Below are 24,347 nucleotides of genomic sequence, written 5' to 3'. Positions count from 1 at the left end.
TAATAGGGCTTAGCACTGCACCTAGTACATAATAAGTGCTTGTAAACTATTGTTATTGCTTACTTTTATTCCCATAGCCCTCAAAAAGGTTAAACCAAAACATTTGATTTTGTCCCCCATGCAAGGAGGATAAAAACTAAAACAGCAATTCTAATTAACATGGTTCCTTGGATTAGATAAGAAGTAGTTATCTCTAGCCTGAGGTCAAAATAAGAAGAGTTGTTCAGCGGAAAGAACAAAGAAGCTGGACCTGTTTTTAGTTCCCCCGAGTCAGGTTCTCACACTGTAGTTTTGTTTTGTTTTGTTTTGTTTTATATAAAACATTATAAATTCCTAGGGTAGCCAGTGTGGTAGGCAGAATGATGGCCTATCAAAGATGTACACACTCTAGTCCCAGGAAGCTGTAGATACTTATATGGTAAAAGTGACTTTGCAGATCAGATTAAGGTAAGACCTTGAAATAATAGGCAGACCAACAGGTGTACACAGGTGAGTCAAATCTAATCATAGGTGTCATAGAAGATGGCCAATAACTGAGGAAGAATGGGTCAGACAGACGTAACATGAGAACTCAATCACAAATTGTTAGCTTTGAAAATGGAAGGAGGAAGCTAGAACATAAGGAATACTGATACTGCGGCCATTATAAGCTGTGAAAGGCTCTCAGTTTACAATAGGCAAGAAAACGAGAATCTCAGTCCTGGTCCTACAACTCCAATAATTGATTCCTGTCAGTAACCTGAATGAGCAGGAAACTCATTATTCCCTATAGCCCCTGGAAAGAAATACAGCTCTACCAAACACTTAGATTTCAGCTTGGTGTCAGACTTCTGACCTAAAGAACCATACGGTAATAAATTTGTATTGTTTAAACCACCAAATTTGTGGTGGTTTGTTAACAGCAGCAATAGAAAACTCATATATCCAGAAACACTAATACTGCAGTAGACACAAAGGCATTATTTTAAAGCCAAATTAGAAAATTACATATTAATTGTCACATGAGTTTGTTGATATTTTCTTCTCATCTCTCCATTTGAAGCATCATCTATTCTCCTAGTAAATTAAAAGATAATTACATCTTCAAGTTGAATCACTAACATCAAACTATTATTTGTTAAATATTATTGTGAAATATTTTGTAGCCCATTGGAACCTTCAAATCCCACTACCAGAAAATTTAGACAGACTGGGAGGCTGATTACCTAATACTACTGAATTTCTACTTGCTTCTGGACTAACATTATTACTGATGTCATTAGAGAGGTAGTGAGATATGAAGTAATACATTATATAGATAATTAACTTTTCAGAAAAAGTATTTTTAACTGTGTATAGAACATACAGCATCTAACATTTGATTTTACAAGTGAATGCCTATAATCAGAGATAATATGGAAAAGCTCAGAGGAGAGTGCTTTGAAAACAAAACATACACTTCCAAAATGCAAGAACTCTTAAGTGCTTTCTATAAATCCCTGGCATCAATACTTGTCATGCAAGGAGCATTCTACAATTTTTTTTAAAAAATAAGAACATGACCACAGCAATACTAACACCACCAAGAAGCACAGAGTTTACTTTTAAAGACAAAAGTTTAAGTTTTGAGTGTTCTCTGGCACAGGACCAGCATGATGGTCCTTGAGCATTTTCATTAAAAAAGTTTTATAAGTGCAATGATGTTTTTAAACTTAGAATAATCTTCAATCAGTTCTAGTGTGTAACAAATACTTTTAGAAAACTGTAATCCAGATGGGCATATTCCTTTGCGTAGTTTCCATTATCATTTTAAACAACTGTCATTTTCAATAGAAAAATCAATTTAGGTTTCTAAAAAGATGAAAATTCATAAAGAAAAATGTTAACATTTTTAAATGTAAAAAGCAAACTTAGAGTGCTTACAGATACATAGCAGAAAAGGTGAAAACTATCAACTTGATGAAAAAATATAGATTAAAGAAATAAACTTTCCACAGTGAGAGTTTCTATAGTAAGATTATGTATTTAACAACAATAATGCAAGTAGAGTGCATCTCAAGATCATAAATCAGAGACATAAGGCAACCAAAAGGTCCCTTTAATGACGTACAGAAAGGAGCATTAAGAGTAGAAGGAAATAAACAATACTCAAAGAGATGTAAACTAATAGTTAAAATCGTAGAATCTATGAGCCTTTAGAATTTAAAAATGTCATCCACAGAATCACCTTTCTTTAGATATTAAAAATTGGTATGTGAAAAATGTGCATTGAGAGACTTATTTCAGACTTACATCACATCATGGCTCTTACTGATGAGAGGGGAAAGATAAAAGATTGTTAAAAAATAACCCCCACACCCAAATTACTCTTTGCAGGCATCAAAACACAGCCAAGTCAGCCAGAACCTAAGGGGGCAAGGTCTGGTGACATAGGAAGTATAGAGGTGCTTTCTTTTCTCCTCAGTGCACTTTCAGATTCAGTCTATGAGGAAATAGAGGCCAAGCTGCAGCCCAGCACTTGAGGAAATCTCATTGGAATGGGAAGATAAAAGTTGGAGTTGGGGACTACCAAAGAATTGAAGGGTCAGGAGCCTGAAAAAGAAGGAACAACAGAGAAATGAACAAAAATATCTGTATGTGCCAACTATTAAAAGAAACATTTGCTGGGTGAGACAGCTGGAAACCAAGAGTCAGAAGGTTACAGGGTTGACCAATATTTCAGCAATCCCAAGAATACTGGGAGACAGATTAGAGTTCAGGACTCACCAAAGTGAGGAACTCTGGTAAAAACACCATGCTGTCAGTAGAGACCCCAATGCAATGATGAACTAGGAGAAAGGCAGATCAGAAGTAGCCAGAAACAAAACAAAGTTCTCTCATATTCTATTTGCTTGTGAGAAAAAATTTAAATCTAACTGGAAGGAACACATCTTCAAGAGCTTCTGTAATTTTTAACTCACAAAATCTAAAGTTCAATACAAAGTGACCCAAATGATCAAATGCCAAGAGGGGAAAAAATACAATACACACACTCAAAGCAAATATTACACATATACGACTGGGACATCAAAATCAATATGATTAATATGTACGGGACAATACAAGAAAAGTAAATTTTACCAGAGATTGGAATCTATGGGAAAAAAAAGAAACTCTAAAAAAGATAAGTGAAGATGCCTAGTGTACATGTAATCAAAGTCTCAGGAGGAGGCGAGAGAATAGGCAACAGCAATATTTAAAAAGAAAATGGCTAAGAATCTTCCTAAATGAAAGACATCAAGTCACAGATTCAATAAACACTATAAACCTCACAAAATACAAAACACACACACACACACACAAACACTCAAATCAAGGCACACTATAGTAAAACTTCTGAAAACCAAAAACAGAAAAATCTAAAAAAGTAGCCAATTAAAAAGAGACATTTCCTTCAAATGTCCTTCAAATGAGCAACAGTAAGACTGATAGTATATTTTTTCAACAAAAGCAAAACAAGCTCCAAAACCAAAAATAACCTATCTAAAGTGCCAAATGAAAAAAGCTGCTAACGTAAATTCTACGGTCAGAAAAAAAATTACCTATGAGGTAAAATAAACACATTTTCAGACAAATAATATGGTGCCAGCAGACTGCATGAAAGAGAACTTTTCATGCATAAGGAAAATGACTCCAGGTGGAAGAACAGTAAACAGTAAAGAATAAATACATGGTTAAATCGAAATAATATTAAATATTTAAACAAAAAAGTGATGTCTTTGGGTTTTAAGAGACATGAAGAATTTAAATACCATATATAACAGATAAGAAAGATAAGGGTGTTATAAGGTATTTGCAGTTTCTGGAAAGTGACGAATAATTTCAATTATTTTATTTATCTTTTCTAGAGGGTAAGGTAGACTGTAACAATTTCAGAATGCACATTTTTATCCTGGGTAACCACTAAAAACATAATGAAAGAACACATAATTAAGAAGCTAATTGAGGGAAAAATGACAACAACAATCCTTAATGATTATAAACAAAGTGAAGACGAGAAAAAAGCATCAAGGAATCAGTTGTGTAAACAGCATGATGATACATTCAAGCCCAAATAAGTGAGAAATCACATATAATTTAAATGAACTAAACATACAAATTAAAGGACAAAGATGATCAAAATAGATAATTAAACAATACCAAAAGATGCATATCATAAATATAAGTCCAAAGAAGGCTTGGAAGTAAAAAAAGAAAAAATATTTAATATAAAAGTATCCAAAAGAGTGCTGGTAATCTTTATCCCATAATAAAGAGCAACATTATATAATGATATAAAAGACCATTCAACAGAAAGATATGACTAATATATATCTAATACATATATTAGATATATAATACATATCTAATATATTATATGTATTATATCTAATAATATAACCTCAAAATACATAAAGCAAAAAATGAAAAAATCAAAAGAAATAAACAATTTACAATCATGGTTACAGTAGAGATTTTCACATAAATATCTCAGTAACTTACAAAATAAGTGGTAAAAAATGAAGAATGTAGAATATTTGAATGGAGTATCTTCTCTGACAAGAGTAGAATTACACTAGGTATCAGTAACATAAACTTGCTTAGAAAATCCCCAAATATTTAGGAATTGGGTAATACAATTTGAAGCAAACCACTAATGAGAGAACAATTTAGAACAGACATTAGAAAATATTTTTAACTGAATTATAATGGAAATATGAAATTAAAAATGAGGTACGGAGCCGGGCGTGGTGGCTCACGCCTGTAATGCCAGCACTTTGGGAAGCCGAGGCCGGCGGATCACGAGGTCAGGAGATCAAGAGCATCCTGGCTAACACGGTGAAACCCCGTCTCTACTAAAAATACAAAAAAATTAGCTGGGCGTGGTGGCGGGCGCCTGTAGTCCCAGCTACTCAGGAGGCTGAGGCGGGAGAATGGCGTCAACCCGGGAGGCGGAGCTTGCAGTGAGCCGAGATCGCACCACGGCACTCCAGCCTGGGTGACAGAGCGAGACTCTATCTCCAAAAAAAAAAAAAAAAAAAAAAAAAAAAGTGAAGTATGGAATGAATGTAACTAAAGCAGTATTTAGAGGATAACATGGCTTTAAAATACATACAATAAACAATAAGAAATACTAAAATTTAACAACTTAGGCATCCCCATAAAAAAGGCAGGGAAAGGCAAATTAAAAAAAAAAAAAAAAGAAGCCGGTGGCTGACAAGATGGCCAAACGGGAACAGCTCCAGTCTGCAGCTCCCAGCGAGATCAACGCAGAAGGCAGGTGATTTCTGCATTTCCAACTGAGGTACCCAGCTCATCTCATTAGGACTGGCCAGACAGTGGGTGCAGCCCATGGAGGGCAAGCAGAACCAGGGTGGGGCATCGCCTCACTGAGGCTGAACAAAGAGAACACATGGACACAGGGAGGGGAACAGCACACACTAGGGCCTGTTGGGGGATGGGGGGCCTGGTGAGGGATAGCATGAGTAGAAATACCTGATGTAGGTGACAGGTTGATGGGTGCAGCAAACCACCATAGCACGTGTATACCTATGTAACAAACCTGCACATTCTGCACATGTATCCCAGAACTTAAAGTATAATAAAAAAAAAAAAGAAGAAATACAAGCAAAATGGGAGAAATACAAAAGAGAAAGCAGATATGAAAAATAAAATAAATCAACAAAGAGAAAAATCAGCAAAACCTAGTGGTTCTTTCAAAAGATTAATGAACTCAATAAATCCTTAGCAAGAAAAGGCATATTACTAGTAACAGGAATGACAAAAAGGTTATCACTAAAGACACTATCATCACTAAAAAGATCAATAACAAAATACCCCAAATTCTACCAATAGATTTCACATTTTAGATTAACAGAATACCTTTAAAGTGAATAAATAAATTGAAAATATGACAGCTCTTTAACAGTCATACTAAAACACAAATTAAGAAACACACTTAAAAAATCTTTAATTAGGCCCAGCGTGGTGACTCACACCTGTAATCCCAGCACTTTGGGAGGCCGAAGTGGGTAGATCACAAGGTCAGGAGTTAGAGATCAGCCTGGCCAAGATGGTGAAACCCCATCTCTACTTAAAAAAAAAAAAAAATTAGCCGGGTGTGGTGGCAGGTGCCTGTAATCCCAGCTACTCAGGAGGCTGAGGCTGGAGAATCGCTTGAATGCAGGAGGTGGAGGTTGCGGTGAGCCAAGATCACGCTATTGCACTCCAGTCTGGGCGACAGAGTGAGACTCAGTCTCAAAAACAACAACAACAACAACAAAATTTAATTAAAACCTTTCCCTACAGAAAACAAACTCAGAATTTATTCTGTCAATTCTTGCAAACACTAATGAGGAAATGATGCCAATTTTACACAAACTCCTCCAGATAACTGAAAAAGATAAATTATTTCCCAAATCATCTTTTGAGACCAGCACAGTTATGATAACACAGCCTGTCAGGGACATTACAAGGGAAAAGATATAGGCAATATGTCTCGTGAACCAAAAAAATGTATAAAATATAAGCAAATTGAATTTAATTATACAGGATAATATATCATGAACAGGATATATGTATGTGTATGTCTGTATATTTATGTGTTTGAATGTTTGTTTATTTTTGAGACAAGTTCTCACTCCATCACCCAGGCTGGAGTGCAGTGGTGCCATCCCAGCTCACTGCAGCCTCAATCTCCCAGGCTAGGTGATCCTCCCGCCTCTGCCTTTAGAGTAGCTCAGACTACAGGCATGTGCCACCACACTTGGCTAATTTTTAGATTTTTTGTAGAGAAGGGGTTTTGCCATGTTTCCCAGGCTGGTCTTTAACTCCTGGGCTCAAGCAAATCATCCACCTCGACTTCCCAAAGTGCTGGGATTACAGGGGTTTGTGAGCCATCGCACCAAGCGTGAACAGGATATATTATATCTGCAATACCCCATGAACAGGATAAACAAGATAATATATCATTAGCAAGATACTATATCAAACCAGTCTGGGTTTATTCCAGAAATGAGCTTTAATATTCAAAAATCAATCATCATAATTTACCACATAAATAAAAAAATATGATCACCTCAATCAATATAGAAAAAACATAAAATTCAACAACTATTCATGACAAAAACTCTAAATAAACTAGGGATAGTAATTTCCTTATCTGACTATCTACAAAAAACCTATAAAAAATATCATACTTAATTGTGAATTATTGAAAGCTTTTCTCTTGAAGATGAGAATAAGAAAATAATGTCTACTATCAATGTTTCTACTGGAGATGTGACCAAAGCAATAATGTGACCAAAGCAATAAGGTTTACTTTCCAACCCTGAAAGACAGAGAGAGAGAATGTGTGTTATAAAGACTAAAAAGGGGAAAATGAACCTGTCATTATTCACAGACGACTTGTTTGCATGCTTTGAAAATTCAGAAAAAGCTAGAGGTAAACTATAAAATTTAATAGAAATTTAGCAAGGTCACTGGATAAAAAGTCAATAAACAAACTCAATTCTATTCCTGTATACCAGAAACAAAGGAAAAATAAAATTAAAAAAAGGTCAAAATTTGATACAAAAATATCAAATACCTAGGCATAAATCTAATGCAAAATGTGTAAGATAGCTACACTAAAAACCACAAAACGTCTTTGAAACAAATCTAAACAAATTAATGGAGGTGTTCACAGACTGGATGATACGATGTTATAAAGAAAATCGGTTAAGGAAAAGTTGACCACAGGTTCAATGAAATTCCAATAATTCCTAGCAAGTATTTTTGTGTGTGGAAATTAACAGACTATTTCTAAATTTATATAAAAATACAAAGGGACAAAAATAATAAACACATTTGAAAATAAAAAGTTGACAAACAAAGCACACATATATGATCACTTAATTTACAACAATATGCCAATGAAATGTAGTGAGAAAGGATCATCTTTCCAAAAAATAGCGCTAAAGCAACTGGATAACCATATGTTAAAAAAAGAACTTTCACCTTTACCTAATAACAAACATAAAAACAAATTATAGAAAGTTCATAGATCTAGATATGAAAGTTAAAATAAATCTTCTAGAAGGTAACAGCAAAAAATATTAATGTTCTTAAAGAGGACACAAAAGAACTATAAAGAAAAAAATGGTACATGACGTCTTTAAAATTCAAAACCTTTGTTCATCAAAAGACATCATTAAGAGTGAAAAGGTAAGTCACAGAGGAGAAGATATCTGTAATATATATATCCGGAATGTAGAAAGAATACCTACAAATCCATTAGAAAAAGACAGACACTCCAATTTTTAAAAATGAGTACAAGAATTAATCTAGTATTACACAAAGTAGATATCCAAATGGCCAATGAGCACAAGAACAGGTATTCAACATCAATACTCATCACAGAGGTGCAAATCGAAGCCACTCTCAGATAGTGCTACGTATCTATCAAACGGATTTTAAAAAAAGTATCAAATGTTGGTGAAAATGTGAAGCAATTGAGATTCTCATATGTGGCTGCTGGTGGTGTAAATTGACACAATTACTTTGAAAAAACTACTTCGTAGTATCTACTAAAGTAGAACATATGCATATCCTATGAGCCAGGAATCCTAGGGCCATGAATATATATAAGAGAACAGAATGCATATCTGTATGAAAAGACATGGACAAGGATGTTCACAGCAGCTTTATTCCTAAGAGAATCAAGCAAATATAAACCAAGTATCCATAAAAGTAGAATGAATAAATTGTAACAGTCATATGAAGATGAAAATGAAAAGAAACAAATTACTGTCATAAGGGAATCCACACTTAATATTTATTAGGTAAAAGAATCCAGAAAAAAAAGATTACATACTACATGATTTCACTTATATGAAGTTCAAATAAACAAAATTAATTTTTGGTGCTATTAATATAAGTCAAAATAGTCATTATCTTTGCAAGGAAGTTACTGACTGGGAGGAGCCATAGAGAATCCTTCTGAAATCTTGGTAGTGTTTTAATATCTTGATCTGAGTCATGGCTACATTGACGGATTCATTCATAAAAATTAATTGAGCTGTTTGAGATTTGTGCACTTTGTGTGCTATACTTCAATAAAAAAAAGCTTACAAGAAAATTCACCTTGAATAAAAAAATCAGTCAACGTTAAAATCAAGTCCTAAATTTGTGGTCATCTTTATGCCAATTTAATGAACATGTTTCAACAAGACAACTGTTAAAGAATAGATGTAATCACTACATTCTGAGGATTGAGCAAACAAAACTCATGATTAGAAAAAGCCATCTGTACAAGAAAATCTTATATACATTTTCCAACTAATTTATCTAACTGTGTGGTTTAAAAAAATCAAAAAAATTTGAGAAGTCATAGGAGAACATAATAAATTTATTTACTCAGCAAATATTTATTGAGTGCCAAACTCTTCACAAGCCCTAGGATATGCATTGATTGTACATACTCATTTGAAGCAATTAGGTGTACTGAACTGGCCAAAACTGAAACAAGCACATTTTATTGTTTCTCCAGATGAGGATATGGAGAAAAGACATACTAACAGAAGAAAAAAAGTTATAGAGGAAATCTAGTTAAGGAAATTCTAAAAAACAAAAATTCAGCAATATATATATAATGAACTAAGGGTATCCCAACTAAGGAAAAAAAAATCTGAAGAACAAAATTTTTCTGGTCACCTGCTATGAGGGTAAGGATGGTTCAAAATCCTTCACCATTTCCTGGATAAACTATCCCATAAAATTACTATCTAATTTTACTCTATCTCTACATTTGGCAATTTTCCTTCTGATTAATAAACTCAGCAATTCTGCTTCCTTGATAAAGATACCCTAGCTAGTAAACATTAATATCTCATTTTCTAGAATGTAAATTAATGACATTCTGGCTAATCTATTCCCAGTGTTTACTGTGAAGAATTACTCACAATACTTATAACTCTCAATACACAGATAAAATTGAGTTTCTGAACCTATAAATCTCAAAAATGGACTTGGGAACATGGTGACCATTTCTTGCAAAAGCCACTCTGTGAAGTCCTGTCTGGGTAGACTGTTGGTCACTTTAGATTGGGAGTTGGTAAATAAAGTTTTATTGGAACACAGGCATGCTTCACCTGTTTACACATTGTCTATGGCTGCTTTCACATCACAACAGCAGAGCTGAATGATTGTGACAGACTATTAGTTGCAAAGCCTAAAACATTTACTATCTAGCCCTCAACAAATATTTGCTGACTCTTGCCTTCTATTATTTTTCCCTCTCATTTCATAATAGCCATAGCCTTTGTCTTATTCCATCATAGAGCTAATGTCCTCAATTTTCAAAGGGCAGAGAGACTTGTCTTCTAATTCCAATTAACTGTGAAATATCCAGAGATTGATGCTCCACATTGTCACTGGCCACCAGCCAATCACTATAAATCAGTGTTTTTAAAAATTTTGATGCAATGTAGCCAGCACTAAATTTCTACTCAAGTTGTACAGTTCTTAAATCATCAATGGTTTGAAATTAACTTTCTGTAAGTTCACCATCTCTTTCAAGTCATGAGTTCTATTAGGTTAATTATTTACAAAAGATATGGAAGATACCATCAAGTTCATTTCCTCATTTTACACTTTTATTTATGCTCTCCCAAATTATGCCTTTTATTTATTTGGAGAGGGGTGTAACTTTGCTTTTAACAGCAGCACTGTATCAGTAGTAAATCCTTTACTGCAACTATTTGCTACTAATATTGCCCAAATTCAGTTATTTCCCATTCTAATATTTATGAAATCACTTATTTTTCTCTTCCAGAATAGCAGCTTGACAAAATCCGAATTGAATATAAAACAAAGCAGCCATAAATACATAAATGGGCTTGTTTCTTAAGGAAAACAAGGTTTTAAAAATGTTAATTTATATGTAAAGGCAAACAAGTATTCAGACAATATGTAAGAAAGAATCTAACATATTCTGTATTTCAAAATGTAGTAACATTCCCAACGGAGAAAAAAGAAAGATTTCGCAAATGACAACTTCTGGAAAGCAGCTGAGGCAAAGCCTTTTACTATAACTACCTATAAATCATGACTGGCTATGTAAAAAGGAAAATGAAACGATGGTAACTTGGCAAACAAGACAATGAGGTCATATTTGCATTACTCTTTTAAAAGAGAAGAAAATAAAAGATAACAAGGAATTTAATCTGAAGGCTTAAGAAAAGCCTTCAGAAAGCAAAATAAAGAAGAATCATAAAACAATCAGAAAAGGGAAAATTACAACTAAAAGTTGAGTAAATATCTTATGGAAAAAGTTTTCTCAAGTTTTGTAAAATATTTAAAAGTATTGAAGCTTACATAATAGAGAATAGAAGATGAGAATCTTGTTCAGTCATGGCGTGAACTTCAATATAATAAGTAAAAATCTTAATGGGGAAAACCAAAGAAATTTAACCAAGAACAACAAAGTTTAAATGCCTATATTTTACTTCTGATTACACTATATCTCTCTCTCTCTATATATATATATATCTATGAACTATTCATTAAATTTTACCTGAATGCGTTCGAAAATGCATTTCCAGACTTGATTTGCCTTTAAAAATTTTCTTACAAACATCGCATTGATGAAATGTTGCTTTGTATCTAAGAAAATAAAAAGATTTGAGTTTTTCAATATAATTTTAATAACTATAATAAATATGACAATAATATTAATTATATTAATAACATAATGAAAATAAGTTGCAACTTCATTTACAACTGTGTATATAATTCTCACATTAACAAAGTATAGAACTCCAAAGAAACATGGAAATACTTTTAATATGTTTAGCTTGCCTCTGGTTCTTCCTCTTCCAGTTACATCCAACAAACGAATCTATAAAAAGAGGTCCGTAGATTTTCAACTGCTTTAAGTCACTGAACTTTTATTATTACGAGCTATCCAAATATACAAAAAGAAAAATTATAAGGTAGAAACAGATCAAGAGTGGCCTAAAGGGGAAATGAAGAGTGGTCTAGAAAGGGACATGGCAGAAATTTTGTGGTGATGAAACTATTCCATATCTTAATTGTGATGATTACATGACTTGCAGAATTATACACTATACACTAAAAAGAATGAATTTCTCTTTCTGTAAATTACACCTTAACTAAATTTAAAAAATAGATGCTCAGGCTGATCAAAAAGAATCTGCAGCAATTTCAAAACCCGCATTTATCAAAAAGGTGAAATTGCTCTCATCAGTTCATGTCCTAACAAAAAAATTGTAAATTTGAACTTATAAATAAAATAAATTTTATACCTAAATTTAAAAATGAAATATTAGTCCTTTATTTTTACTACAAAATAATAGACAGAAATAAAGCAATAAGTTACCGAAAAGTTAACTTAGTAAGCACCACAGCATAGTGCCTAAGAAGTGTCTTTGAGTTAAACAGTTCTCAACTGAAAATTTTATTGTGAGAATTGAGATATTTATAAAATAATTATCATTTAAGTGGCAGTTATTGAGAAAGCCATATCATCACACCTCAGAAGGAATTCATATGGAATGAATACATGGCAAAATAAGTCAAACCTGGGCTACTTAATCTTCTGTAAAACAGTTTGCTCTCAACATATCCATTGAGTTTTACTGGAAATGTTTAGAACATTGTTACCAATACGAAATACCAACATACTATGCCTAGGATTTTAAATGTCCCTCATTTTTCAATTCATCCAACCCAACATTTATAAGACAACATGCAAAGCACTGTCCTAGATGAACTTAATTCTACTTGATGAAACAGATGGTTGTTTTTATTTTTGTTAGAGACAGGGTCTTGTTCTGTCACCCAGACTAGGTTGCAGCAGCATAATAGCTCACTGCAGCCTTGAACTCCTGGGCTCAAGCTATCCTTCTACCTCAGCCTCCTGAGTAGCTGAGACTACACGTACATGCCACCACACCCAGATAATTTATTTTCTTTTATTGTTTTGTAGAGACAGGGTCTCACTTTGTTGCCCAGGCTGGTGTTAAACTCCTGAAACAAACATTTACACAGATAATTTGGATTTTGTGAATTGAGGTTGTGAATAATAACCCTGGCAAAAGACTCCTAACCAGTGTTCTTGGTTTACCTTATTCCATTCATATCCATGGTAAATATAAACAGAGATACAAACAGGGTCACCATGGGCACATAGAGAAAAAGGAAGTAGTACTCGACTGGGGGCAATTTTGCTCCCCATAAAACATGTGGCAATGCCTGAAAACGTTTTTGTTTTTCACATCTGGGAATAGGAGAATAAGTGCTACTGGCATATAATGGGTAGAAGCCATGAATATTGAGAAACGTCCTACAATACACAAGAAAAGAATTACTTGATCCAAAATGTCAACAGTGTTTGGGCTGAGAAACCTTGCTCTCTACTATGAACAAAGTGATATTTTCAACACAAACATGTACAAAACACTTTAACTTCCTCACAGTGGACTTAATATAAATTCTGTAGGGCCTTGCATGGCTTAGACCCTATGAAAATATACCTTGTCGTTACCACATGGATGCTAAGCCATACAGATTTTCAAGGAAGGAGAGGATAAACAATTCCAACTGAAGCAGAGATGTCAGTAAAAAAAGAACTTAAAAATGCCTATTGGATTTGGCAACAAGGAAGTCATACTGATAACTGTTTGAGCAAAATAAGATCAGAGGTCAGATTGCAACAGTGGCTGGAATGTGAAGAAGTGGTTACTGAGGTAGTCACCATAAAAAAGTTTAGAAGCAAAGATTAGAAAAATAATTGGTGGTTGGAGGGGTGTTAATCCTTAGCACTCTTTGATATGCTCACAACCTTTAATCTTTATCCATAGCCCAAACTTCATTACTGAGATTTAGACTACTATCTATCAAATTTTATGTTGAGAATTTATATTGAGCATCTCGAAGTCAATAAACACCAACCAATTCATCATTTCCCTCTATAAATTAACCATCTCTTCTATTCTCTTATCTCAGTGGCTAGAATCACCCACCCAGGCTTGAAAATAGAAATCATCCATGGCTGCCCTTATTCCTTTACTCCCCAAAGCCAGTCATGAAGTATTGCTAACAAGGGCCTAAATATTTATCAAATAAACGTAACTTTTCATTACTAATGCAACTCCTGAGTTTAGTCCCTCAGCATCTTTTTCTCAGATTATAACAGCTCTCTAACTGGTTGATATACTTGCCTCCAGACTTATCCATCACAAATCCAACCTCTATACATCAGTAAAAGCGATATACCTAAAATACAAATCCAACGGCGTCACTCTTTTGTTTAAAATTTTCATTGGCTTGTTATCACGTAGAATGAAGTACAAGTTCCACAAAAATGATACATAGGGCTCCATATTCTAGATCTACCACCATTAGCTCGCCCTTGCAAAAAAAGTAGAGTCTACAGATTCTAGTTCCTCAATTATCTAGGCCAGCAGATAGATCTGCAGGCCTGTTAAATAAAAGGTGATGGTAGGTCCCAAAACTCCTTTCACAGGGTCCACAAGATCAACATTTTTTTCAAAATAATAAGACATTATCTGCCTTTTTTACTATGTTGGCATTGACACTATGATGCAAAAGGAACAGTGGGTAAACTGCTGGTACACTGCTAGTATCTTACTTAGCTCTAAATAAAGCAGTACTATTAAAATTTACTAATAATTGTATTCTTTACAACCATATACTCACAGAAAGAAAAAAATGTAATGAAAGAGTAAGATTACTAATTTTATTATATTTTGACCTTTCAGGTCGAGGCCTCTTAAATATTCTCTGATAAAATGAGAAGTACAAATGAAGCACTTCTACTACATACCAAAACATGATGGTTGTCTCAAGGAAAAGCACCTCTCAAAAATTAAATGAAGTGAGCTGGTCACTTCAAGACAAACAACCAACAATCTTTGCTATCAATGATAAAATCTGAGCTTTCAAGCTAATATAAGAACTTCGGAATACTTGTATTTACCACTGTGATCTTGACAGCTTTCCAGTACTCTTTTCTGAGAGACTGGAGGCAGTATTAACAAATGTGATCTGTTAATAGTATGCTGTGAAATGTGCTAACATTTGGAAAATCTGCATAACTCAGTGAGCCCATATTTTCTCAATAACAAACACATGATCTTACAAAATTATGCTTGGTAAAAAAAAAAATCCATTCAATGTACAAGAGACCAAGAGATTGAATGTAATAGAGTTGAAAACCTCATTAATCCTGTTTCACATTCCACCTTACAACTACCTTTAGGAAACTACCACTTGTTTAGTTTTAGTGTAGTAATAAAGAGTAAGATCTACAATTATCTGAGAAGACTATTAACAATATTCCTCTTTTTTCCAACTACATATCTGTGTAAGGCTGGGTTTTCTTCATTGCTTCAACCAAAATAACATATCACAACAGATATGACAATGCTGCAGTCTTCTATTAAGCCATGAGAGATTTATAAAAATGTAAAATAATGTTGCTCTTTTCATATTTTGTTTTGTAGTTATTTTTCAAAAAATTGCTAGTTAGCATATGATAGCAAATGAATTAATATTTGAAAATGTTTTATTTCTAATGATTCAAATAATTTGTTTAAACAATAATTTATATTTTTATATTATCTTACATTATAATTTATATTAAGATATATTAATACATTAAAATATATTCATATTATATTATTATATAATTTATATTTTTAAAAGCTCCTGTGCCAAATAATTTGTAAGGTTATAAAGAAATCATGAAGAAAAAAAAGTTTTAGGACCTTTGGAGTAAGTGAGCCTGTAGTTTTAAGTCTATTTGCACAATGAATTGAAGTTACTATTTCCTTTTTTAAACAGCATATCTTTACATCCCAGCATTTACTAGCATTCCTTACATATACAAAATACAAGAGTTCAATGAATACATTGATTCAATGAGTGAATCACTGAACAAAATTAATGAAATAATAAATAAACCAACACATGAAAATGTAAAAAATGATTACAAATCAACACTTTCTACTATTCTTTAAATTGGTCTTTGATTTACTACATTTATATATACTATGTACATTTTGCTAATTACGCTCAGGACTATTAAGTTAAGTCTCTTGGCACTTTAGAACATGTCTGTTATTTATCATTTGCCCAAATGCCTAATCCAAAAACATGAATTACTTGAACGATTTACACTTAGCAACTAACCTCAGTTAAACTTGGATATCTAAATTATACTAAAAAGCTGATGTTCAAGATAGCACACCGTGCCTTCAAATAAAATAATATTTTAAATGCTTAGTATGATTAGAAACAAGTTTAAATTCTGACTGCAAACATTTCCTAACAATTGCTGTCTTATTAAGTATAATATGTAGGCAGTATATTTAGCTCTCAAAGAGCCTCAGCAACCAAATGCCAAGATTTTTTATTAATTATTGTTAACTTGCATGTCACCTCCCTGGCCTTTGAATTAACTGAAAACAAGGAGGAAAATATATGCTTGCTGAATTCTTTTAGGTCTATAGAGATGCTACAGAATGTAGAGAAAGAGAACTGGCTAACCTAACTTCAATTAAACAAAGTAAACAAAAAAAGTTACAACTTCCCTCAGAGACTTAGCCAATGTAAACTATGAGACATTTTGCTTTTTCACTTACTTTTGCCACACTTTCTCTCCAAGATGTACGCTTTTGTAATGAACAGTGAGATGATCCCTACGACCAAAACATTTTCCACATTCTTCACACTGATGAGCTTTTTCACCTTAAAATAAAGACCCAAATATTTTTATTATAATATACATCTCAGGTTTTTATCCCCAGAAACAAACTATCAAACAGTAAGATCACATGATGTCAAATATAACAGGAAAGTAAAGCCACATTTTATTCTGCACTATTTGCTTTATATTCCTTACTCAAATAACTTTCTTCAAAAAATTTATGCTTAATTGCATGGATGTGAATCTTTTCCCCGCTTGGAAAAGGAATCAATAGCCTTTTGTTGTACACTTCAAATCATACCTTTCAATGTAACAGAGCAAGATAAATTAAACTACTTCAAAACCTAGGAATTTTAAATATATATACATATGTCTGTATATCAAACAGCTCAAATTGATATACATTAAATTAAGATGAGGCTGTCTTACTGTTTATAAAAAGGACCCAAACATTTTCAGATCTTTGTACTTTACTTTTAGAAGATTTTTCATCTGTGAGGATTTCTTACGTTTGCAATGAGCCAAAATACAAACATAATGAAAAATTCTACATAAGTCCAATCTCTCATCTCTATTCTTACATTTACTTACAAAGGCTTGGTTTTAAAAAACAATCACTGTCTCAATACCAGTGTGCAATTAAAGCATGTGGCCTCTAGACTTAGAAATTAAGAATTCTCCTCATAAAAATAAAAAGGCATAATTCCAATGGAAAAAGTCATCAGATTTTTAGTACCTGTTAGAAGTGGTGATAACAACTGCAACCTACCTCACTGAGATCATCTCAGAAAATAATTACTATCTGTTGCATACTTCATATTCAAAAATTATGTTTAAAATAATAATAATCACCTGTTCTACCGTGCTCATAGAGATGGCTCTTTCCCATTATTGTGCTCACAGAGTTGGCTCTCTTAGCACTTCCTGAACATCAATCTGAGAGGAAAATATGAAAGAAATCCCCAGAATATAAAAATTATACAGTATAAAGATCTGAAATTGGTCAGGATTATTAAAGTACTCTTCTGCAAAGACAGCGTTTTAAAATTCACTATAATATACACTTTTAACACCCAATTTTAATGATTTCCCTTTTAACATGTAAGTTTCACCAACTTCTTCTCAAATCCAATCAAAATGAGAAAAATTTTCATGGCTTCTCCCTTTAGGGAAGTGTCAATAGCAATTATTAGATATATCCATGTAATATGCAAAATGCAAATTTTGAGAATTTATTTAAAATTAAACTTTACACTTTATAGTCACAAAGGGTTACCAAATAATTAAAATTACAGTGAATATGTTATAAAATTATGTCCCTTTTGGATGCTTTTTAAAAAATGTTTTTAGAACCAGAATTACAAAGAAGTGATTAGCATAAACCAAATTATTAAACTTACAGCCAATATAAACATAACGTCATATTATGTTCCTTTCAAGTATTTAAAAAGGATTTTGGAACTAGCATTACAAAATATGGTATACCTGAATGTATTTTTTTGTGCTTTGTAAGGTGATCATGACGGATAAATGTTTTTCCACATTCATCGCACTCATATCTTTTATCATCATGATGTACTCGTAAGTGAAGTCTATAAAGAAAAAAAAATTGAACACCATTAAAACTGGTGACATAGAAGGAGAAAGCTCAATAATGAATAAATGATGAATAAACAATGAAAACTGAGCTGTCTACTCAACCACTCATACATTATTGGCTTTATTTCTATGACTTTCAGAGTCCTTTTCAGTCTTTTACCACCTGACCCCAGGTCCCTACTCATCTCCTTCAAGAAAGCATTTCAACATTTGTATATGCTCAAACCACTTCTCAACATTATTCCTTCCCATCATATTAGATCCTAAATCTAGTTCACTGAATCTATCAAATGTCTAAGGTTATTATCTAGCTGACTAGCCAAGACTCAAAAATATCAAAAGTAGGAGTAATCAGAAAGGAATTAGAATCAGACAAATGAAGTAAGTGTACAAGTGACTAGGCATATCATGATGACAGCAAATGATACAATAAATGGTATGGTTTGGCTCTGTGTTCCCACCCAAATCTCATCTCAAATTGTAATCCCCACATATTGAAGGAGGGACCTGGTGGCAGGTAACTGGATCATGGGGGCAGTTTCCCCATGCTGTTCTTGTAACAGTCAGTGAGTTCTCACAAGATCTGATGCTTTAAAAGTGTTCAGCAGTTGCCCCTACTCTCTCTTTCTCCTGCTTCGCCTAGGTAAGACATGCCTTGCTTGCACCTTCACATTCCGCCATGATTATAAGTTTCCTGAGGCCTCCCCAGCCATGCGGAACTGTGAGTCAATTAAACCTTTTTTCTTTGTAAGTTACCCAGTCTCAGGTATGTCTTTATAGCAGTGTGAAAACAGACTAATAGAGCAAATAATGGAGAATCTGTCCTATTCTGGATAATTGTTATCAACTACAAACTGATATTTAAGAATTTTCTTTTATAAGAACTCAACTTTATGAAAATTACATCTTACTGCTTTTCTTCACACCAATAGAACAAAATGGGGCTCATTTTATAGTCACCCAAAGACAGTATAAAAGGCTTAGATTATTAAGATTAGTTTAACTTGAATTAATTTTATCTCCAGAGCCTCTCTCTCTATATATATTCTAATGAAAGGAATAGCTTTCCCTTGCAAATTGTCAAAATAAGTGTTGATTTTACCAAGACCAACTGACTAGACTACCTCTAAAGGGGAAGTATTCAATTTAAACTTAAAGCAAGATAAATAATAAATGAAAGTGTATATATTAAAGCCTTATAACATTTTAATAAAAATTAAAACTGTACACACATTCAGAAGTAGTTACATATTATTTATTTAGAAAAAAACTTTCATAAACTGCAAATACAGTCAAGGATTCAACCACAAAAATAACTAAATAAGTTATAATCACTATTAATGCACAGAAGACTTGAAAATTGAGAATGGGGAGTTTTTTGTCTTACTTTCATATTAAAATATTCTTTGATAGTAAAGAGTAGAGAAATACACTAAGTTTAACTGAATTTTCATTCAGGGAAAAGTAATGAAATAAATATTTAAATAATGCCTTAGTAAAGCCTTCTGCAAACTTGGTATGAGAAAATACTTAATAATATTTTATACCACAGAATAAAGATAATAAAATGTTTAGTAAAAAAACAAAAATCTATGCGGTAAAGTTTTTGCACAACTTTGCATATCATAAGGGCTAAGAAATGTTTCAATTCAACAAAGTAATAAGAAAATAGAACTAAAATAGAGATATAATTCTATCTTACTTAATAAAGGGAAAAAATGGTTTTACTTACCTATACGAACTTCCATGACGAAAACTTTGCCCACAAATACTACAAAGGTGAGGCTTTTCTCCACTATGGATTCTCAAATGTTCTTTCAAAGTAGTTCTGCATTAAAATATGTATATTCAAAGATTTTTAAAATGCCAATATATATAGTAAACAGATTTCTGGAAAACTTACTAGAAAGGTATTCAAGCTAACTGATATTATGGCAATTCTCTCCTCTTTCTTACAATAATTTTGTTCTTTTCTATTCTCACTAGTATACAAACATGCTTGTTATAGCTCTCTCTCCTTAAAAACAAAAAATACTTCGGCCCCATTTGCCACTGGTTTGCTCAGAGATTTAATTACACAACTTAAGCAGACTTTCAAGAAGTATAATTTTAAAATGCTCATTATGACAATGAATTAAGTTGATCTGAATTTTGATAGAGAGGGTTTAATAATATTTAAGTAATCCAGTTTATCAGTACTATTTCTTCCAAATAAGTGCTTAGTATTTGTTGAAAAAATGTTTTAAAGCAAAGAAAATGTTGTAGGTATTTCTAACTTCCAGGTGCTGATGTGAAAAAGGAACCTATATACAGAATATAATTATTGCTATTCCTAAGTCTTCCTGCCCCACTGGCCCTGGATGGGCTACTATAAAACCAGTACCCCTCAAAGTACATCACTAGCAATTCCTACAGTTCTACCCTTCAGAGCTTCCCCACATATCTAAAGTGCTGAGTAATAATGGACAAAGTTATTTTAAGGGGAAATAAAGCGAAAGGGAAATATGACTGACCTCTGCAGGCTTTTAGCTATCACTACTATAGTCATGTACTGCATAATGATATTTCAATCAATGACAGACCACATAAACAATACTGTCCCATAAGATTACAATGGAGCTACACAAGTCCTACAACCTAGTGGCATCATAGCACAATACATTACTCACATGTTTGTGGTGATGCTGTTGTAGACAAACCTACTACATTGCCAATTATATATAAGCACAGCACATACAATTGTGTCCAGTACATAATTCTTGATAATGATAAGCGACTATGTTATTGGCATGTATTTACTATACTTTTTATCATTATTTAGAGTGTACTTCTTCTACTTATTAAAAAAAAAAAGAAAGCTAACTGTAAAACAGCCTCAGGCAAGTCCTTCAAGAGGTATTCTCTAAGAAGGCATTGTCACCATAGGACATGACAGCTCTATGCATGTACTGCCCCTGAAGACCTTCCAATGGGACAAGATGCGCAGGTGGAAGACAGTGATATTGATGATCCTGACCCTGTGTAGGCCTAGGCTAATGTTTGTGTTTGTGTCTTTTGTTTTTAACCAAAAAAAAGTTTAAAAAGTAAAACAAATAAAAAATTTAAAAATATAAAAAAGCTTATAGAAAATAAAATATCTTTATGCAGCTGTACAATGTGTGTTTTAAGCTAAGTGTTACTATAAATGAGTAAGAAAGTTAAAAAAATCAAAAGCTTATAAAATAAAAATGTTACAGTAAGCTGCTGTTAATTTGAGGGAAAAAATTTTAATGCACTTAGTGAAACCTAAATGTACAGTGTTTATAAAGTCTACATTAGTGTACAGTAATTTCTGAGGCCTTCACATTCACTTACCACTCACTTACTGACTCCCCTAGAGAAACTTCTAGTCCTGCAAGCTCTACTCATGATCGGTAACCTACACAAACACATATATTCTTTTTTATATTTTATACCATTTTTATAGTACTTTTTCTATGCTTAAGTATGTTTAAATATATCAATACTTACCACTCTGCTACAATTATCTACAGTATTCAGTACAGTAACATGCACCATCTAGGTTTGCATAAGTACACTCTGTATTTGAGTGATGACAAAACTGCTTAACAATGCATTTCTCCGAACATAGCACTATCATTAAGCAGCGCATGACTGTACTTGGTTTTTATTTCAATCCCATACCTAGTAAGTTTAAAGGATGAATCTGAAATAAAAGTAGAGTTTTGCCAGTAGATGGTGCTCTTCTACAAGGCCCACCAATATGATAGTCTGTAGATACACCCAGCTTTGTGGAAAATATCTCTAAAGATATTCCCAGATCCCTACCTATTAAATAGCTATAGTAAAAGATGAAAAGGTTATCTTTGGGATTCTTGTTTTGCCTTGTTTGCTTTTTCTTTTTACAGAAAGATCTTTAAGGGGAAAAATGAATGTATAATATATATAATAAACTTTATAATTTATCAATGTATAAATGTTTTCATATAGTGTACTGATTTTCCTATTTGACCATAATAGCTGCTATTTTAAGAAAATGGCATTTCTCATTTTTTAATTACAAAACTGTTATATAATGAAGAGTAAAAAATTTATAAGTACTGTTTAAAGAATAGTAAACACTTATATGCAGAATAAGAACATTACTAGTACCTTAGATTGTCTACCCCTACTTCTCCCTGATCTCATCCTCCTTACCAACCCCTTCAGAAATAATATATACAGAGAGAATAAAAAACTAAAAAAGATATCATGTGCTTTTGAAAACCTGAGTAACAAGCACAAACCTAACAATATTGCCACTATTTAGATAAAGGGCCCAGAAGATAGTATGAACAGGATCTCCACATCAGAGTCTAGCTCCTTCTGGCATGTCAGTAATTAAAGTGATGAAAAGTACTGGAAAACAAAGGGTTCACCATAGTTGGAGTATCTGGCAGAGCTAGAATAGACCAGCTACTGAAAGTCTGGCAGAAATAGAGTCAAAGTAAGTAGGCTGCTCCATACATTTTCCTTCTAAGCTTACCATGACCTACCTCTAATTCTCATGGATAGCTCAAAACAAAGACATTTCTATGAAATGAGTATCGTCAGTTAAATCAAAGAAAAGGGCATAAAGTATAAGAGTAGGAACCTCATTAGCACACAGAGGTACTAGACAGAGGCACAGTACAGATAATAAATCAGACCTTTCTAACATTCTGTTCCCTAGTTAAAAGAAGATACATGCTAGCAGGGATGGTGGCAATAATCCCCATAATGTCTTGGGTCATACTACTAATGGTATGGTCTACCCATTACATATGCTGCACACCTGACATATTGGGATCTTCTTTCACCATCCTCCTGTGTTCTGTCTTTGCTTCTCTCCCATGTTACAACTATTTCCCTTGTCTTCCTCTTTATGAGTTTATTCCCTCATTTTGGTGGAGCACACCCTTCAGTAGCTTTATGAGAAAGAGTATATTAAAAGCTTATTTTTTGACACCATGAAAATATCTTTATTCTATCTTGAGATTTGATTGGTTAGTTTGAGAACAGAGCTCTAGGTTGGAGATTATTTTCCTTCAGAATTTTAAAGACACTACTTTATGGTCCTACTTCTAGTGTTGATGTTGTTAAAAGTCTAAGCAGTTCTAATCAATGTATGTGACTTTTCTCCCTCTCTAGAAGCATAGAAAAGCTTCCCTTTGTTCCGCATGTCTGAAATATCATAGTGATGTACCTTGGTACAGGTCTATTTTCATCTAAGCATATGATGTGTCATTTCTATCTGGCAAACTCAAACTCGTACCTTTCAGTTCTGGAAATCATCTTGAAGTATTTCAATGGTGATTTTTCCCCCTCTATTTTCTCTGTTCTTTCTTTCTAAAACTCCTATTATTCAGATGCTAGACTTGCCTGATCCTCTAATGTTCTAAGCCTTATTTTATATTGCTGGCTTTTGCTCTACTTTTTGTCGTTTAACTCTTCCATTGAGTCTATACTTTGGACATCATGCTTTGAATTTCTAAGAGCTCTAAATTATTTCTTGAGTGATCCTTTTATATATCATCCTATTCTCATTTAATGGATTCTATATCTTCAACTGGGGCAAAAAGTAGTAATTGTTTACTTCTTCTGAAATTTTCTTCTTCTTTAATAATCTGTTTCCTTAAATATTTTTTTCTGTTTATCTGTGTTGGAATCTATTTTCTATGTTAAAGGTTTTCCTCTTATGTATTGTGATCCTTGACTATCTGCTCTTGATTAAGTATGATAGGCTAAAAATTTGATGAGAAGGGCAAAGGACATGGGGGGGTCTTGATGACTCAGCCTTCACTGTAGGTGATCTGGGTGTACCACTCGTTAGGGAATATATTTGCCCTTAGGTTGCTCAGATTTTCAGGAAACAGACTTCAGATCTGCTGCCTGGAGAATAAAATCTAAAAGCCAAGATATTTGCAGAGATAAGGCCTAAGGATCACTGCTTTCAGCATGCAGAATATATCCCATCATGTAGCTACGTGGCATAGTTTGG

General features: G+C 33.1%; 1 protein-coding gene across 1 annotated transcript in view; it reads right to left on the bottom strand.

The window, feature by feature from the left end:
- Positions 1 to 24,347, bottom strand: part of ZBTB41 (zinc finger and BTB domain containing 41) — a 52,113-nt gene that overhangs the window by 6,662 nt on the left and 21,104 nt on the right. Inside the window, exons 7-10 of the mRNA XM_054452125.2 lie at positions 20,061 to 20,156; positions 18,215 to 18,321; positions 16,665 to 16,770; positions 11,552 to 11,640 (exon numbers count right to left, since the gene is read on the bottom strand). Of these exons, the coding sequence (XP_054308100.1) occupies positions 11,552 to 11,640; positions 16,665 to 16,770; positions 18,215 to 18,321; positions 20,061 to 20,156 (398 nt within the window). The remainder of the gene's footprint in view (positions 1 to 11,551; positions 11,641 to 16,664; positions 16,771 to 18,214; positions 18,322 to 20,060; positions 20,157 to 24,347) is intronic.

The sequence above is a fragment of the Pongo pygmaeus genome, chromosome 1 (assembly GCF_028885625.2).
Source record: "Pongo pygmaeus isolate AG05252 chromosome 1, NHGRI_mPonPyg2-v2.0_pri, whole genome shotgun sequence".
Lineage (NCBI taxonomy): Eukaryota > Metazoa > Chordata > Mammalia > Primates > Hominidae > Pongo > Pongo pygmaeus.
This window is presented reverse-complemented; position numbering and strand designations above follow the sequence as displayed.